This window comes from Mirounga leonina, unplaced genomic scaffold, assembly GCF_011800145.1.
Source record: "Mirounga leonina isolate KUSES-001 unplaced genomic scaffold, KU_Mleo_1.0 Mir_448, whole genome shotgun sequence".
Classification (NCBI taxonomy): Eukaryota; Metazoa; Chordata; class Mammalia; order Carnivora; family Phocidae; genus Mirounga; species Mirounga leonina.
Window position 1 is genome coordinate 2,450,868 of NW_023270758.1, and position 19,260 is coordinate 2,470,127.

At 46.2% G+C, this 19,260-nt stretch overlaps 1 protein-coding gene across 1 annotated transcript; it reads left to right on the top strand.

Annotated features, from left to right (window-relative positions):
• The first annotated feature begins 6,262 nt into the window (after positions 1-6,262).
• Positions 6,263-18,698, top strand: PDZD9 (PDZ domain containing 9). The gene is made up of 4 exons (XM_034988087.1): positions 6,263-6,454; positions 8,276-8,455; positions 12,564-12,753; positions 18,085-18,698. Exons 1-4 carry the CDS (start codon positions 6,424-6,426, stop codon positions 18,479-18,481), a joined length of 798 nt encoding a protein of 265 aa, XP_034843978.1. The 5' UTR covers positions 6,263-6,423; the 3' UTR covers positions 18,482-18,698.
• Positions 18,699-19,260: the final 562 nt, after the last annotated feature.

A 19,260-nucleotide genomic window follows, 5' to 3' on the forward strand; every position in this document is an offset into this window, starting at 1 on the left:
TCCGCGTCCGTCAGCTCGGGGACCGCCCCATTTAGGAAATAACTGTCGACACCTAGTGGGGGGACTGGCCTGGACAGGCGAGACAAGGTTTCCACTCCGGAAGCTTACGTCCTGATGGGGAAGAGACAAACACGTTCAAATTTTATCTTGAAAATAAAGATCATTTCAGGTGTTGCTTTATGAATTAAATGGGGGAGTCGGTCTGATGGCGGGGCAGGAGGAGGCCTGCGGTGATACTTAGGATGGTCAGGGAAGGTTCACTGAGATCACCAAGATCATAAAGACCTAACCTGTGAAGATGTGGGCAAGGCTACTCCAGACCGAGGGAAAAGCCAGTGCAAAGAGGATTGGGGGAAGGGACAGGGGAAGAGGTTGGCTTGTTCAAGGAACTGAGGAATAGCCTGTTTGGCTGCAGGGTAGTATGAAGAGACAGACAGGTAGGCGGAGGCCAGAGGTAGAGCTTTGGGAGCCATGGTAAAAAGTCTGGATTTTGTTCTAAGTGGAAAGGAAAGGCACAGGAGGTTTTCAGCAGGAGACTGACAAGGTCTTATTTAATCTGTAAAGATAGTGTAGTTAGTAGGGGGGAGGGGCAAGTTTGAAAGCAGGGATACCAATTAACAGGCAAAGTACTCTAGGAGAGAGAAATATAGCTTTGGCTAGGATGAGAATAGTGAAAACGGAGAAAAATGTACAGCTTTGGCTATTTTGTAGGCAAGGAAAATGACTGACAATGCGGGAGGGGTTGAAGCAAAGAAAGGCCTCAGGAATGACTCCTAAGGTTTTGGCCTTAGTAACCAAGTGTTTGGTGATAACTATTTACTGAGTTGAGGCCTGAGGAGAGGCTTAGTTTGGATGGATAAAAACAAGGAAAAAAACAAGACCTTGGCATAATTTGTTATGATCAAATACAGATGATCTAGCCATCCACAATTTTGCTGTCTAGTGGAGGTTTCTTTTTCTTTCATGACTCATGGAACAAATCACCATTAACCCTAACTTTGGATCCAGCTCTTTCCTGGATAGTCTCCCATGCAGCAAACAGGAGATGGGACACTCATTTTCTCCTTAAATGCCACATAGGTCATCTCTAGAAAGACCTGGAAGAGTGACATCTGTCTATTTTTGGAATGCCTACATGTTCACAAAACTCAGCAAGTTTCAAATTCCACTAAACCCAACAGCCTTGCAGAAACTCATAGAGTTATCAGTGTCACCACATAGATTGGGTAAGGAGGGATTTGATTGCTAGTCTATAGACTTTCCTGTCCAAACATCGGTCTCCTGGAGGGAAGGATATTAAAAAAATATGTATCATTTAGTTTTCTTCTGCCACACAAATTGGCAGAAGCTGATTGATATATTCCAGGGATTCAGATATGCGTATCACATTACTGTAGGAGGGCTTCACTTTTTTTTTTTTTTTTAAGTACTGGAGAAGTTTGATGGAATCATATTCTTGGCTTTTTGTCCAGAATTTCTGTTGCCCAGTAATACAAAAAACTCCAACTACATAGTTCTGAATTCTCAAACAATGTCCACTGATGTTGACTACGAGGGAGTTGATGAGAATCCTGAGGTGAAATGTTGGAACAGTTTGCCTATTCTGACCCCAAATGAGTGGAATGATGATCACTTGATTATCGTGTTAAAAAAAATACAAGTATATGGGCCTCCTAGGTGGCTTAGTCGGTTAAATGTCTAACTCTTGATTTCGGCTCAGGTCATGATCTCAGGGTCATGAGATCGAGCCCTGCGTGGGGTCGGAGCTGGCCATGGAGCCTGCTTAAGATTCTCTCTCTCCTTCTCCCTCTGCCCCTCTAAACCCTCTATAAATAAATAAACAGGGGCGCCCGGGTGGCTCAGCCATTAGGAGTCTGCCTTCAGCTCAGGTCATGATCTCAGGGTCCTGGGATCAAGCCCCGCATCGGGCTCCCTGCTCCGCAAGAAGCCTGCTTCTCCCTCTCCCACTCCCCTTGCTTGTGTTCCCTCTCTGTGTCTCTCTCTGCCAAATAAATAAAATCTTTAAAAATAAATAAATAAATAAATAAATAAATAAATAATAAAACAAGTAGAAATTTCTCCTTCTACCTGGGCACTTCCCAGTCCTTCCTATCTCTGCCCCTCCACAAAAGTTTCTGGATCTAAGATTAAAGGATAAAAACAAGCAGTATGATGGTAACTACACTTATCGTGGTGATCATTTCATCATGTATACAAATGTCAAATCACTCTGTTGTACACCCAAAACTAATATATGTCAACTATATAGGAAAAAAATAGCGCGAAGTTAAAAAAAAAATTGAGAACTTTTTTTTTTTTTTACCAGGTTAATGGTCACAGGTCTTAGACAATAGTCACCTATCCCATTCCTTCTTACCAACCAGGATGGGGGTGGGAGGGGTGGACAGGGACCAGATATTCTGTTTACAGATTTTTCCTTAATCCTGTTTTTAGCCCCACCATCTCATTCTTGACTTCCAGCGTGTCTGGTGTTTCAAAGTCCCAAGCCTCTCAGAGATCTACAGGACAGATCAGTTCCCTTCTCTATATCCCAGTCTAGATTTTAGTAGATGCAAACCCTAGGGGTTAGGAGAGGTGGTGTGATGAAACAGAAAGGATACAGAACTGTATTGCAGTCCCACCCCTTCTACTGCCTTGAACTTGGTAAAGTCCTGTCACCTCCCTGGGCCTCTTTCCCTCCTCTTATTTAATAGACTCCCAGAGTCATGCACTCTGCCTCAGTGATAGAACCTCCCCATCCCCTGACTCACCCCTAAGCAAAGCAGCTGGGACTTTTCTATTCGGAGAGAAATGAGCCACAAGGATCCTTAAGGCAGAAAATCCTTGGGGACCCAGAAGCCCCCAGGAGGGATCTATGGTGGCAGCCTGGAGTCATAAATAGGCATTCGGTGGCTGTTAAGGGGCTGTGAACACGGTGTGCTTTATCGTGATGGATGGTAGGCCTTGGCCCAGCAGAGGCTGAATCCAGATGGGACCTTGGTGAAAGCTGTGGGGGGGACTGTGTAATCACGCTTCTCTTTAAGGAGTATCTTTGGCCTGACAGAATAAAGAACACATGCCTCCGGGGGAGAGGAGGGTCAGGTTCACCACACGGGTTAGGAGTGTGGAGGATGCACCATACATAAGCACATGGGGTTTCTGGGATTAGATAAAACAAAAGAGCTAAGGGGCACCTGGGTGGCTCAGTTGTTAAGCATCTGCCTTCTGTTCAAGTCATGATCCCAGGGTCCTGGGATCGAGTTCCACATCGGGCTCCCTGCTCCACGGGAAGCCTGCTTCTCCCTCTCCCACTCCCCCTGCTTGTGTTCCCTCTCTCGCTGTCTCTCTCTGTCAAATAAATAAATAAAATGCTTAAAAAAAAAAAGCTAAATCCAGAGTTTGTTTGTGCCCTGGGCTCAAATCTCCTTTCCTCTCACGGATTGGGTTCCACTGGAGCTGACTCAGAGACAAGAGAGTATCGATTAGCGATTAGTGAGCAGGGAGTTTATGAGGGAGTGCTGCTCAGGAGCAGGGGAGGGGCGGGGAGGCAGCAGGGAAGGCTGAGGGAGCAGTTTGCAGTGGTGCAGTCATTGGAGGCTTTGGCAGACCCCGTGGGGAACTCTGAAGCTGGGATGGCTGTTCCAAGTTGGGGAAAAGGGGCCAAGCCTTTGTATCCCTGCATGGACTAGTCATCGGATGCTAGCTACCCCAGGAATGGGGCATGACCTTGGGTGAGGCTGCTCTTCAGCCAAGGACAATTCCTTGAGAGGGCTGACAACTGAGATCTGTCAACCTCCCACCTTCCCAGTAGCTGGGGACTGGGTCCTTCAGTCTTCAGGGGGACCAGGAAGCCCAAGGCAACATTTGCCACAGTGCACCCACTGTGCTATGCAGATCCACCTGCTTCTTTTCAGTTCTGAGAGCGGGACCCTGGTGGGGATGTATTTCTGTGGGAATCTTTTAAGAGGAAGGTTAGCGGGACAAACTACAGCTCCCACCGTTGCTGTAGCTCATCTCGAGGCATAAGTGACACACGAAACCCTTCCCTCCTCTTCTGCCATCCTAGATTCTTCTCACCTTCTGCTAGCACCGCTGTGGGCTAGGTGGCATATATGGTGAGGTGGCTCAGACCTCCATCCCTAAGGAGTTCGAGCCACTGGTTGCTATGTATTTCTCAGGCTGTGGCTACTTTGTCCATTTACTGTCAAAATAAGGCAAAGGAGTACTAAGAGATATGGCAGGCAGATCATGTGAGTGCCAAACCATTCCATTTTACAATGGTGAAAAATTGAACAGCCTCAGTGTTTTCCTGTGCCTCAGGCTATGGGCACCCCTCCTCTACTGGGGATGGAACCCTCATTATTACCTGGACAGCAGGGTCATCCAGCTCCCAAATCCCATCTGAGCATCTACTCTTTGAGACCATCCCTGGCACTAGCTGCAGCAGGTTGGGTGTGTTCTCTAGGAAACACTGTTGAGTTGCGGGGAGTTTCCTGGGGAGTGCCCTTGGGACCCACACCTGTGAGGGGGAAAAAGGGGAAGCAGCACTTGGCAAAGGGAGAACTCAGGTGGCAGCAAAGCCACAGAAGGATCCCAGGGGACCCCACAGGAGCTCTGGAGCTGGGATTGCCCTCCAGAGTTGCTTGGGCTGGACTGAGGGAGCCAGGTTTTTACCTGACGGTGACCGGTCACTGGATGCTAGCTGACCTGGGAAGGTGTGATCTTGGGCAAGGAGCTCAGCCAGAAGCAGGGGTGGGGTAGAGGGGCAGGAAGAAAGCCTTCAGTCCTGAAGGGAGGTCTGGGAAGCACAGGACTGCAGCCATGACCATTTGTATCCCGCAGTTCCACCCATCGGTGTGATCCTGACACCTGCCCTAAAGAGCATTTCTAGCCTGGGATGGAGGGAAGGCAGAGAGACCCCTTGCGTGCCAGGTGCTGATATGCTCCCCTCACCAAACCTCCGATGCTGACGTGCTTGAGCCCCACAAACTCTCACCACTCCCCCTACTCATAGGAACATGGAGGAAAAGGATGCATTTTAGGAAGGAATTAATTTGGTGTCTGGACAGACACCTTGCCAGACAGTTTGGAGGAGGAAATTGGTGATTGATCATGAGAAGCCACCTGATGGAGACTTCTTGAGGTGGAGAGCGCCAAAATGGACGGCTCTGTTCATTTCCCTTTGTCTCAGTTTCTGCAAGACAGGATTTATTCAACGAAAATCTACCCTGGTTTATTATCTAGGTAGGGCCACAGAAATGGCCGACTAAACCAGAACCTGCCCAGGTTGACTGTGGACATCTCTGCACAGTGCCTGACACCTAATAAGTGCCTGATAACTATTTGTTGAAAGCATGGATGCAAGGTGCTTACCCTCTGAGTGTCATCAGAGTTGGGATGATAACAGGTCCTACCTCATCACATTGTTTTCTATTTCTTCTAGAATATATTTTTGCTAATTTATAGTTTCCTAAAATTGTCCACTTCATCTGCTTTTTTTTTTTTTAAGATTTTTTTTTAAAGATTTTTTTATTTATTTGCGAGAGAGAGAATGAGAGACAGAGAGCATGAGAGGGAGAAGGGTCAGAGGGAGAAGCAGACTCCGGACTCCAGGATCATGACCTGAGCCGAAGGCAGTCGCTTAACCAACTGAGCCACCCAGGCGCCCTCATCTGCTTTTTAAATCCGAGTTCCAAAAGGATAGGACCCTTGTTTGTCTTGCCTACTGTTGTGTCCCCAGCCTCAGTACAAACCACAGAGCGGGCTTCCAGTAAATATTTGTCCTATGAGTGAATGTGTGTGGGGGAGGAAAGATTATTTTGGAAAAAAGAAGGAAGAATTAATTCCTCTCCTAATTGTGACTCATTTTTTTTCGAGCCACCCTTGGCCTTTCCTCATTCAAAACATCCATGAAAACAGTGCAGTTCCAAAACAGTTGGGGCTGTTGATGCAACAATATTTAAAAATACCGTTACTGGGAGAGAAGCAAGGGGCTTCTGCGCTCTTCTACGGTCTTCGAGCCTCTGCAGACCGATTCATGTCTTTGCCACACCCTCCTCTGTGTTTGTTCCATCCTCCCCACTTCAGTTGTTTTCCAAGAATGGATGATGAACCCACTGTGAGCCAGGCATTGTGCTACCCCCCCGCCCGCACAGTTTTGTTTTTCTCCCCCCAAATTTCCACTCACACCACTTTCCGTGGTCCACGGAGGCCTTGCAACCGCCACGGTTGTCCAACTTCTGCCCCCTGGCGGCCATCCCGAGGAGCAGCGCCCGAGGTCTCCTCGCCGCCCGGGGGCCCGCCCCGTCGCCCGCCGTCGGCCCCGCAGTCGCCGGCTCCTCGCGGGTTCGAAACAGTTGGGAGTTGGACCCACTCCAGCTTCGGCTCTGGGAGGCCCTCTGAGCGGCCTGCCCTCCTGGGGCCATGAAGAAGGCCGTCCCAAAAAGCAAAAAAGGTAACTGGGGAGTGGGGAGAGGGCGACGCCCTGGGGACAAAGCCTTCATCACTTTGCCTCCCCTGTAAGATGAGAACGTCAGACTCTTGGTCTGGGAGGTAGCCTCTCCCCATCATTTGTTTACTAAACTATGCTTTACATACAATAAGAGCCCCCCATTGTTAGTGTATAGCTCTGAGGTTTGACAAACGATGACCCAGGTTTAACCACCACCATCAAGATGTGGAGAAAATCAACCCCCCCGCCCCCGCCCCGGGGCTTTGCGCTGCCCCTTTGCCGCCCTTCCGCACTTGGGGGCCTGGCGCTCCCGATCTATCTCCTGTAGTTTTGTCCTTTCCATGGAGAAGGTGGAATCATCAGGGGTGGAGTCTTTTGAGTCTGCCTTCTGCTGTCTTCGGAGACTGGGCTGCATAGATTATTTTATCCTAAGCACATGTAATTTGCAAGCTGAGGTTGGGACTCAGAGCCTGCCTAAGATGCCACTTGCTGGGAACTGGAGGCTGAAGGAGGGGTACGGCCTGCTCCAAATCGCTCCTATAATCCTGAACAATCTCCGAATGTGGTACCTTCTTTATACTGGGTTCCTTTATTTATTTTCTAGAGAGCATCTGTGGTTTGAGGGAAGGTGAGGCTGGAGATGAGCAAGAACACTTGCTTAGAAGAGGGAAGGGCCAGGAACCTGGCCAGCCGCCGCAGAGGGACTGGGGGAGCCCTTCCCTCAGCAGTTGGGGACTCCTGGGCCCTCAAAACACCACAGTCCCATGGATTTGGCAAAGGCTCATCAAGTAGCCTTTTGTCCCTTGTCCTTAAGGAAAAGTGTGCTGAAAACGAATGTCCCCAGAAGCTTCCTGTGGACTGAAAATGAGTCTTCTCAGAAGTTTCCTCTTGGGAGAATAACTTGTTCTAAATCACTCCACAGTCTGAAACTTTTCTTGTGAGACTTAGTTCTGTAGTTCTGTATTTCGACACCCCTCCACCACCACCCATTGTCCCAGATTTTCCTGCCAAATGATCTTTTCCTGCTATCTCCACTGTCATTGCCAGGGCATGCTTGGGTGATTACAGTAACACTTGGATTTCCTACTTCCACTCTGGACCCCACAATCCATGGTTTGGTTTTGTCTTAAGAAAAATGCAAATCTTACTGTGTCCTGTTCCGGTGGCTCCTCAGGTCTTGCAGTGAGCTAAGCCTGTGAAGCAGCCCAGGTGGGCTCTACCTTTGCTCCTCCCGCCTGCCCCCTCCTCTCCATTCTTTCCTGTCTCAGAACCTTGATCCGCTTTGCTCCCTCCCACCTTCCTTGGTCTAAATATTTCCTGTTGGTCTTTTTGACCTCAATCCAAATGTTACCTCCTATATGAAGCCTGAACCACCTTCCCCATGGGATACCTTGGCCTCCTGTCAGTCCCCCTCAGAGCTCTCTCTACTTTTCCTTCATAGCATGTGTTATCGTTTGTTATTCAACATACATTTACATGACCGATGGATATCCGTCTCTTCCACTAAGCTGGAAGATCCATGAGGGCAAGGAACTGTTATTTCCTAGCACACTGCCTGCCTCAGAAAAGATTTGTCAAGTGGATAGATGATAACTGACATTAATTAGGCACTCAGCAAGTGCCAGGCCCTGTGCAAAGCCCTTTACCTGTCTAGTTTATACTCCTAACAAGCCTCTAAGCTTACTGTCCTCACTTTACTGAGAGGGAAACTGAGGAATAGAAAGGTTAAGAAACTGTCCTGGGGGTCTGGCTTTAGGACCCCAATGGTACTACATGTTGCTGTCTAGGTGACAGACTGAAAAAATGTCTCCCTCTTTTTATTAGACAAACAAATCAACTTCAACGTCAAGTCATCTGTGCATAACTTGAGCAAAACTCAGCAGACCAAACTCACTGTGGGGAACCTGGGCCTAGGCCTGATCATCATCCAGAATGGGCCCTACCTCCAGATCACCCACCTCATCAGGAAGGGGGCTGCGGCCAGGGATGGAAAACTCAAGCCAGGTGAGTGTGGTCTCCCCATGCCTCCCTCTTGTCTGCCTCCGGGGAGACTCCAGTTAGCAGGTTTTAGCGTAACCATAATAATGATGATGACATTGCTTGAGAGCCGATTTCTGTGTGCCAGCCACTTGCTATCACTTTACCAACCCTCGCTGTTGTGCGTTTTTATTCGTTGAATTCTGATCATAAGTCTCCAGGTAGGAGCCGTTGTCATCCCCCTTTCACAGGGGACGAAACTGAGGCTCGGTGAGCTTGAGTTCCTTGCCCAGGTTCACCCCCACCTGGCACATGGGATACACACACAGGCACGGTGTCACTCCAGAGTTTATGGCTCTCAGTGGATAAACCCTTCTTCTTGCGTAGGCAGTATGAATCATCATTAACATTTAGATGCATGATCTCATTTCACCCTCCTGACAATCCCTGAGGTTGATTCTGCATTAAACGACCTTCCAGAGAAGGAATCAGATATTTAGCAACTTGCCTACCAGGGATTAGGGGCTTGAACCCTGTTAGACTTCCGAGCCCAAGGGCTTTATCAACACCGCCCTGCTTCTCTTGTCTTGGGGTGAATGAATTTTCCATCCAGTTCAAGACATGTTTTCCAGTGTCTGCTCCGGTTCTAAGGCTGTGCTTGGGAGCCAGGGAGACACGATGGACTGCAAGGGTGGTGAGAGGGAAGAGCCATCCGGTTTTATCCGGGCCTGAATTCCGGCCCAGGCTCTGTCACTTTGTAGCTCTGTGACCTTGGGCAGAGTCATCTGACCTTCCAGGTGTAGGTCCCCTCATCTCTGATTTGGGATAATACCACCTTCGTCAGAGGTAGCTAGGATTCGGAGAGGTCATGTTTATGAAAGTGCTTTGAAAACGACAGTTCAGTGGGAATACTGGCAATCATTTCTCTTAGGCTGTTCTTAGAGTTTCCAGACTTGGGTTTTCTTGTTTGTTTGTTTGTTGTTGTTTCTAATAAAAAATGATTGTGGTAGAGGAGCCCCAGTGGGTTAAGCCACCGGTTTGTAACTCTTGTTATCTATTAGAATCACCTGGGGAACTTATAAAACTGAGCTGCCTAGGCCCCATCCCCCCAAAGGTTCTGATTCAATTGATCTGGGGCCAGAGGTCGGGTAGTTCATGGTTTCAAAGCTCCTCAGGTGATTGATTCTAAGTGCAGCTCGGGTTAGAAGCAGTGGATTAAATAAAATAGATAAATGATGTCATTGTGAACGTTTACCTCCCCTTAAAATCCAAAACATCTTCCCCAAATGTCACTACTTGGTGCTGTGGCACAGAGTGCCAGAAGGAGAGGTCTGGACCTTCCAGACCAGAAAAAGTCCAGGACAGGTCGCGTGAGCTTTTCTGCATGTTCTTAGTTTCTCCGGGGTCAGGGGACAGCTGCTGGTTGTTGGAGTGCGACCGGAGTGTGCTTTTATGCACGGGAAGCAGGACCTCATGGTTAGTGGGCTCCCTGAGGTCAGAGGCAGTCTTGAATTCATTTTTTAAATCCAGGACTTACCTACAGTGCTCGTGCATTTGTTATGTCTGTGCTTAAAAAGTGAATAATAAATATTTGTCATAGCCATCGTGCAAGGAGTTTCTACATCTATGATCTCATTTAATCTTTGCACCACGCCTGGAAGGTGGGTAATGCAAGAAGCAGGTACTTCATCCTGAGTCTTTTCCTCTTGGAGGTTAGGCTTCAGCTGTCTTGGAATCAGGGAAATTGAGGGGCCCCTAGCTTCCCATGCACAGAGAGATGAACACACCCTTTGGGACTTCACTTCAAGATAAGAGGGTTGGGGAGAGGAAGGAACTAGGCCAATACACAGAGCTAAGTGGGTGGACAGGGCTGGGACTCCAGCCCATGGCCCCGAGAAAGCCCACACCTTTGACTGGAAATGGGATTTCAGTATCAGAGAGAGTCCAGAGTCCCAGATCTCTTCATGACAGGTCAGTCACTTCCCTTCAGGATCTTGGTTTGAGAGACCGGAATTCAGTGCTTTTGACAATGATTGAGAATTTCAGAGGTGACAGTCCCCCAAGCCTATTTCTTTGACCCCATTATCTCCCAGCCCCATTATTTCTTATCCACATGCTTCATATTTTTCTCTTCTGGTGTTTCAAAATAGGGTTTCATCTTGATTTCCTAGTTTAGTTTAGTGTTAAGTTTATTCTGGCTAAACTTTAAATTCCTTTTGGCCAGTGGTTCCTACAGCCCATTAAAACTGAAAAAAAAATGTGTAATGAGGTTGGTATTCATAAATACCAGCTTGGTATTTCTTTATGAAGGGCGATGTTTATATCTATTGCTAGAGTAATCACATTCATACAATGACAGGTTTGGTTTACAGCCAGGATGGTCAGGGAATTAAGCTGTTTTCTGCCCTCTTGATAAAAAAAAACAACACCCTTTAACAATGTAATTAAGCAGAATGCCAAGCCTTAGCTTTTAGCTATAAACGCTCCTTTTAACATAAGGCACGTAAGCTCATCCAGTGAGGGGTTTTTGTTGTTGGTTTATTTGTTTTTGTTTTTTGCCGTTGTAATTAACCTCCATATGATGAACAGCTATTTCAGACCGCACACCATAGCTGGGAAAAGCTTGTTTCATTTTGAAGTTAGCTGCAGATCCTTGGCTGGTTGTATTACTCTCAGCTACTTTTTAAGACCAAAGTAGGTTTTCTCCACCCTTCTAAGTATTCATTCTGTTTACTACTTTGAAACTTAAGTTTCTGATAGGATCTAGCACTATGTAAGTTTGTCCTTGGCATTCCCCGGAGGCTTCCCTTGAGATTTAGCAGAGTTCTCAACTATAGCATAGTGGGGTGTAGTAGCAGGGAAGGTACTTCATCCTGAGTCTTTTCTTCTTGGAGGTTAGGCTTCAGCTGTCTTGGAATGAGGGTAATTGAGGGGCCCCTAGCTTCCCATGCACAGAGAGATGAACACACCCTTTGGGACTTCACCGGAGTCCCTTCATCCAGTGTTAGCTATAAAATCTCCATTACCATTTGGTAGGCTGTTAGTTCTAGTAAGATCTGCTAAGACTTTATCCAATGTGAGCCCTTAAAAAGTAATTTCTTTGTATTCCTTCCTCTCTTGCTGTGTGTCTTTGTGGTAGTCAGGATTCTTCACTGCAAGCAATAGAAAACCGTTCTATTAAGGCACTGAACTTAGAACACTGAGTCTGACAGAATTGCCAGAAAGGCTGGAGAACCAGACTTGGAAAACGATGAGAGATCAGAGGGCCATGTAGAACTACCCCTGGCAGCCGGGTGCTCCTGTCACCCCTTTGCATCTCCTGCTCCGGGTTTAGTGACCCAGGTGGGTGTGCCCCATGGCTGGATCTCCTTTACACGTCCATGCACAAATGAGTAATTGGTCTTTGTAACATCCACTTTGGGGGCCCAGGGGCTTGCGGTCAAGATGTGGTTTTCTTCCCACTTGCTGGGGAATCAGAAGCTCCATGGTTGACCATCACGCTTCCCTCCCTGTCCAGCAGTGCCCTAAAGTAGGCAACCTAGCTGTCAAATCCCTTTAACCAACATACTCTGTATAGACATTGTAAGCTTAATTAAAGGATGCTAAATGTCCAGTGTTTTTCATGCAGAATTATTTGTTCAACTCATACTGTGCAAGGCAGAAAATTAAAATCAAAGTCTTGATGTTAATACCAGTGGAGGGCACTGGAAATTGCCAGGCAGGTACAAGAGAAACTAGGTCATTTATTCACTTAGTATAAGTGGTTTTTTCTTTAATAGTAATAGCTATTCATTTTACTTGAAACAAACACATTTTTAGAATCTTAAAGGATGGTTCAGATTATAAATGGTTTTTCTTCTGTCACACCAAGGACTAAAGAAATGCAGTAAAAACATGAAATAATATCTACCATTACACTGCTATTAAGAAACATCTTGCATGCATTCTCCATTATGCAAAGGACACTCACATCACTGAGATGACTGCTTTTATTAAATAAAGGCTGAAGCCTGGTTTGGGTTTGAAACGAACCAACAATATGAACCCTTAAAATGAAACACCTCAGTAGAGCCAGAAGTGGTATGAGCCCACTGACCCATTATCTTAATTTACTGATAATTTTTTCCCTCTTCAGGTGATGTTCTGATTAGTGTTGGCCATGCCAACGTGTTAGGATATACTCTTCGAGAATTTTTAAAACTTTTGCAGCAAATCACCATAGGAACAGTGCTACAAATCAAGATTTACCGAGATTTTATTGAGATACCCCAAGAATGGCAAGAAATCTCTGATTTAATCCCTGAGACCAAATTTCCAGTAACATAGTAAGTAGTTGATTTTAGGAAATCTTTTGTTATGCTAGTACCTTGGGGTCTGTGAAGCACTGGGTCTTGGTTTCATGGGAGAATGACCAGTTGGACCAGAGTGGGAGGGATTGGTGAAACAACCACAATAATTTAGTGGGTTCTAAATCCTTCTGGAAAAGTACAATCTATAGGACCTAATGTGAGGCAGATTGATGAAGGGCGAGAGCCTTGAACCTGGAGCTCTAACAAAGAGAACCATTCAATGGGAGCTCTGCCTGCAGATCTACCAGCCATGTGTCCCCTTGTCCAGAGTTAGCCTTAAACACGTGCGGTGAGTCCCATCCCTTCGTCTCCTGCACACTCGGCTTCTCTCTGCATCCTTTTCAACAAGTAAGCCTTAGGCCTCTGCCATCTTCCCAAACCCCACCTTGACTCTGCTGCCCTCTGCCTGCCCCCCTGCCACGGTCCTGTCCCTTTGACTCCAAACGGGTAGAAAGAGCTGTAGCAGATGTGGGCCATTTCCCCAGGAGATGATTTTCCAGGTGCTCTGCCTCCCACCTCTGTGTAGGCCTTGCTTTCTTCACCTGGCCAAGAGGCCTCTTGGCAGGGCCCCCCCGCAGCCCTCACGTTCCTGACTCCGGTAGACTCAAGTCTTCATTGTGCTTGGCTTCTGGGCAGCGTTCGACGCCCTACATCTGCCACCCTCACTCCTGTTGAAACATCATCTTCCCCAGGCTTCTGCCTTGGTGTTCCCCGGGCTCTTGGGCTTCCTTCTCTAGTCTCCTGGGCCATCTCTCACTGGTGCCTGTGGTTTCTATCACTCTCCAAACAGGAGTGATTTTCAAATTGTATGATCTTCAGTCTCCCACTTGGTAGCTCCATTTGGGTGTATCACAAACCCCTCACAGTCCTTATGCCAAAAAATCAAAAGCCAGCTTACTGCTGATCTCCCAGTGGCCCTATTTTACTGGGGGAACACTTGCCTAGTTGAACAAGTCTGAAATTTAGGGGTCGTGCTAGATTTCTCCATCTCCCTTGTTTCCGCCCAAAATAATCATAGACTTGTCATTTTACCTTCTAACTGTCTCTCACATTTGTCCATTTCTCCCTGGCCACTACCATCACCACAGTCAGAGCCACCGTTGTCTCTACCATCTACTCCTGTCCCCTATTCATTCTCTACACAGAACAACCCTTTTACAATGCAAATCTGACTTTGACATGTTCCTGTTTAAAATCTTTTCAGACCTTCTGTTCTCGGGACAAATGCCCAAACCCTTATATTGGTCTCTGCTACCCCATGTGGCTAGTGTCTGTATCCCACGGCAGCCTTACCTCATACTGCTCTCCCTTTCCCTCTCTAGTCCACTTTGGCTTTCAGCTTTTTTGCCTTGTTTCTCTTTGCCTCGGGGCCTCTGCACTAGCTCTTCTGTCTGCAACATGCTTAGGACCCCGTCATTACTCGTCCTTGAAGGCTTACAGCACAGACTTTTTCCAAGAGGACTTCCTAAATTAGAAAGCATTAAAAACACTGTCTGGTCCACCCATCATACGCTTTCAAAGCAACATGTGTGTGTATCTCCTTCACATTTCTCCTAATTTCAACGAAGTAATCTGTATCATCCATTGTTTACTCTGTTGCCGTGGGAGAATGCAAACTGAAGGCAAGGACTAAGTCTCTGTTGTTATGCTAAATCTACCACAGGACTTTCCTGTGGTTTCCTTTATTCAGTGAATGAAAATTAAAATCCAGCTTCGAGGCTCAGGCAAATCACTTATCTCTGACGGTTTGGTTATCTGTAACCCAGGAGTACCAGAGACTCTCCTGCTGGTCACACCCGTGAGGAAGGTCTGTCGAGCATGAGAACATGTAGAACACGAGATCCTTTCCCTTCAACGACCAAGTTCAGTGCTCTGATGCAAGAGCGGTCCTTATTAATTCAACAGGATTTCCAAGCATGAGTTGCTACAGCTGTGTATTGGGATGGGCTCAAGGAAATCTGGCTGGGGACTTCCTAAGGCCTAAAAGAGGGCCCACGTTGCATTGACATTACTTCAGATATTCCCACTTGTGGTCCAAGGGACTGACTGATATGGCCAACAGATGTGCTTTGCTAGTCTCCCACAGCACTTTATTTTATTTATTTATTTTTAAAGATTTTATTTATTTGACAGAGAGAGACACACTGAGAGAGGGAACACAAGCAGGGGGGAGTGGGAGAGGGAGAAGCAGGCTCCCGGCTGATCAGGGAGCCTGATGTGGGGCTCGATCCCCAGGACCCCGAGATCATGACCTGAGCTGAAGGCAGACGCCCAACGACTGAGCCACCCAGGCGCCCCTCCCACAGCATTTTAAAAAGCCAGAATAGGGCACCTGGGTGGCTCAGCTGGTTAAGCAGTCGATTGCCTTTGGCTCAGGTCATGATCGCGGAGTCTGGGATTGAGTCCCACATCAGGGTCCCTGCTCAGCAAGGAGTCTGCTTCTCCCTCTGACCCTACCCCCTCTTGTGCTCTCTCTCTCAAATAAATAAATAAAAATAAATAAATAAAATCTTAAAAAAAAAAAAAAAAAGGCCAGAATAGCAATGACCTGTAGAGAGAAAGGAAGATACCCAGGGGCTTTTCCAGGGGCCAGTACTCTTATTTCTTGACCCCAGCGTGTGTGGCTACCGAAGTGTTTATAACTTTTTTTTTTCATTAAACTGCCTGGTTTTTTTTTTTTTTTGCATTTTTCTGTATATTTCAAAATTTTTTAAATGAAAAATATTTGAATTAGTTGCCCAATTTACACATCTAAGATTTCATGGAAAGAATCTGCATCTCTGGTTTCTCCTGAAAAATCAGAAGATAGGCCTGCATCCCCACATGGTGACAGTGGGACTAGAGCTGGGTAGAGCTGTCTGTCCCCTTAGATCAGGCACGACAGGGGACAAGTTTTTTCCCCACTAACCAAACCAATCAGGCTGTAGTTAAAAATCATTCACGGTAACATTGCTTACTATGCAGTGGACACTGCTTGCCGAGCGTTATACCCCTAATCCTCAGGCCAGTGCTTTTTATTATCCTGATTACAGATAGGAAAAAGGAAGCCAGGAGAGGTGTCTGTAAACTTGCCAGAGGTCAGAGGGCGAAGTGTGACTAGGTCTGTCTCTAGAGCAGTGATGTTCAAAAAGAACTTACTGCGGTGGTGTAAATGTTCTCTATTTGTGCTGTCCCGTGTGGTAGCCACTATTAAGCACCTGGAATGTGAGGAATTGCAACTGAGGAATTTTAAGTTTTCGTCAAGTTTAATCAGTTAAAACTCAGCAGCCACACACAGCTGGTGGACCCTGTACTGGGGGGTGCGGCCTGGGTTCTTAATCATTTGTTTACAGAATGATTATGTTTCTAAGCATTTTAATTGTTCAGAGTTTGAGATTCAGGATATGAAAATCTAAGAATGGCAGACTGACCATTCAAAAACAAAGACGAGAGAAACAGAATAGCACAACTCAAATATGAGGCTAAAGCCCACGGACTTAGGAACAATAGCAAGCACTTTCTGAATCCCTTCCTTAGCTCAACAAAATGCTCGTATGTAAGGCACTTTGGGAATTTATATGGAAGGGGGCAGGGAAGGAGCACAAAAAGGAAGAAAAGGCTTCTTAGAAAGCTGGTATGACCTTTTTCAGGAGCAATGGCACTGTGTGCACACTGGAGAATATTCCATATAATACTCTGGGCAGGCCCAGTGGTACCAAAACTGTTGCCAACTCTCACCTCTGCTGGCTTGTGACTAAGAACCTGGCTCTACTACCTGTTCTTTAAAGTTACCTAATACCAAGTTACAAAGGATATTCTTTGCAGTCTGGAAAAAAAAATAACGTGGATTCCCCCCCCCCCCCCCATTCACGAGCTGTTCAGGAAGTCCTGGGCATGTCTGAAGGCAAAGTGTTCTAATCCTGAGATCTTTTGAATCTCTTAGCACAGCACTAAATCAAGGATGAAGGAAAGTCCACATTTTAATAAGACTAGTGGTTCTCAGTGAAAATGACTCAATTACTAATTATTTATTACCAGAAGAGAGAAACTTTAGGAAAACCTGTTCAAATTCTTGGAAACAAATAGAACAGTCAGAACTGCAAGAATATTAGTGATAACACAAGCAAGTCTGAAATGTTGGGAGAGGGGGCTGCTGGGGAAGAAAATGAATTCCTATTTCCCCATAGCAGGACGGATGTGCCAGAGGTCCACAATCACTAATACCAGGATGAGGGGGAGCAGGGAACAGCATTTGTTCGGGAGAGTAGCAGGTGCAGGAACGGCAGGCTTTAGAAAAGCTGAAGAGGCCAGCAGCTGCTAGCAGGCCAGCACTGCCCAAGTTTCAACAATCAAGAAAGCCAGTAGTTGGGGATATGAGGGTGATCGGGCTGGCCAGGCAGGTGTCCCTTTCCTCCCTCATCGCTCCCGGAGCTGCATGCTCAAAGCGGACAACTATCCTCTGGTCAAGGGTGTAGGAGTAGCTGCGCTCCTCTGCTGGAACCTCCAAACAAGCTCTCAAGAGAGCCAATAGTGGGGGCAAGTTACAAAAAAATCTTTAAAAGCATTTGGCCAGAAGCGTGCCTGGGTAGCTCAGTCGGTTAAGCGACTGCCTTTGGCTCAGGTCGTGATCCCAGGGTCCTGGAATCGAGCCCACATCGGGCTCCCTGCTCTGCAGGCAGCCTGCTTCTCCCTCTGCCTGCCGCTCCCCATTTGTGCTCTGTCAAATTAAAAAAAAAAAAAAATCATTTGGCCAGCAATGGAGAAGTAGAATACTGAATGAGACACATCTGGGCCTAGAGGGTATTGTATAAATCCATGTTTCTAAACCCAAAAGCGAGGCAAATGATAATGCTCAGGAGAAAAAAGACTCAAAGATTTCCTGATGACTAGTGTGCTGAAGATCTTAAGAGGCCCACTAGTTTTCAAATATGCTGGAAATCGGTAATACCCGGTTACTGCTGTTATTGCTGACCCCATGTGACCCATTAGAACAGAGCTCTGTGGAGGACATGGCCAGGCTGACCTGTCATTCTGGAGGGAAATTAACCTACACTTTAAGGCCTGCTAAGATTCTGGTCGGTAGCCTGGCTTAAGTCAGTACAAAGCAACGTGAAATAATTTAAGGCAGAATTCTATTTACACTTAGGAATGGAAACAAACGTAAAGGTACTTTTCAAGAGAAAAACATCAGCAACACACAAAGTGCCAAAGCTAAATCATATCCTCTCTTTTACGAACCAAAGCGGCTTATAAGACATCTTGTTAGGGGACAATGAATGTTCAGACAATTAAAAATCCATTTATTTCACTATTTTTTTTTCATTTCAGCCCAACAAAGAAAACTGAGCAGGCAAAAGGCGACCCTTTAGCAAGCAGTGATGACAACGAAGATGTAGTTTCAGATAAGAAACTTAAGTATTATAAATATCCAGGGTCCACTGGGCCTCAGTCTGCAACGAGACCAATGTCTATCTCTAGAGAGTGGCATGGATATAAAAAGAAGAACCGTACTATCAGTGTAGGGAAAGACATTAACTGTGACGTGATGATTCATAGAGACCACAAGAAGGAAGTGAGAGCCCCTTCTCCATACTGGACAATGGTGAAGCATGACAATGAGAGCTCGTCCTCCTCCACAGCCTCCTCCACCTCGGATGCATTTTGGCTGGAAGACTATGCCCAAGTTGAAAAGCGCAAGGGTCAACCTGTCTCAAAAGTTGCTTAGGCAGCAGTTTGCAAACTGGTGATCACATAAGCATCTATCCTGAAAACACCCAACTTTTGTGCATTGCTCTGTACAGGTTTGCTATACTTACAGGAATATGTGCAGACTTAAAAATTCTTTCCCAAGTGCATGGTAATGCCTTCAGAGACCTTCTTCCACATGTTATCTGAACACTTCCCTGGGGCCGGACAGGCCTCACCACCTTATTCTCAAAAAAGCAACATCAGTCACATCATTAACACACTCCCTTCTGACAAGAATGTCTCATCTTTTACAAAATGCAGTGGAGGAAGCCAGGATCAGAATGTATGAACATAGAGAGAATTTCACTTTTTAAGGTAAGTACCACATTTTTATTTACTTAGTTTCTCTTGTTTTGCAAATTTCAGATGCCCTACTTAAAATAAATAAGAGGCATATTTTTCTGGCTGATTGTTCACGTGTAACATTTTTTCCCCCTTTTCAGCCCTAAGAAACAGAACAGAAAACAGACGAGGGTGAGGGAGATGAGGAAAAAGACAAAACTGTCATACAGTGAAGATAAATCTGACATAAAATGAGGCAGTGGGAATACAGGATATGACTAATAGGGAATTTAAATTTTTCAGAAATAACTCTATTGCAAGAAAGACAGAAAAGGGGGTAAAACCCAGACTATTGTATTATTCTGACTCAAAAGGACAGATTTTTAAACTGGTTTTATCTTTAAAAGCCATCAATAATTATCTTAATAGTTTCTGATGCTTCTGGACTCTATTATTGTATTCCTGTTCTCCTTT

What these genes read in the sequence shown, in the direction of transcription:
- PDZD9 (XM_034988087.1), top strand. Translation starts at nt 6,424, where the DNA reads ATGAAGAAGGCCGTCCCAAAAAGCAAAAAAG. An exon ending in GGATGGAAAACTCAAGCCAG is followed by an intron (nt 8,456 to 12,563) that starts GTGAGTGTGGTC and finishes TTCCCTCTTCAG; the next exon opens with GTGATGTTCTGATTAGTGTT. An exon ending in ACCAAATTTCCAGTAACATA is followed by an intron (nt 12,754 to 18,084) that starts GTAAGTAGTTGA and finishes TTTTCATTTCAG; the next exon opens with CCCAACAAAGAAAACTGAGC.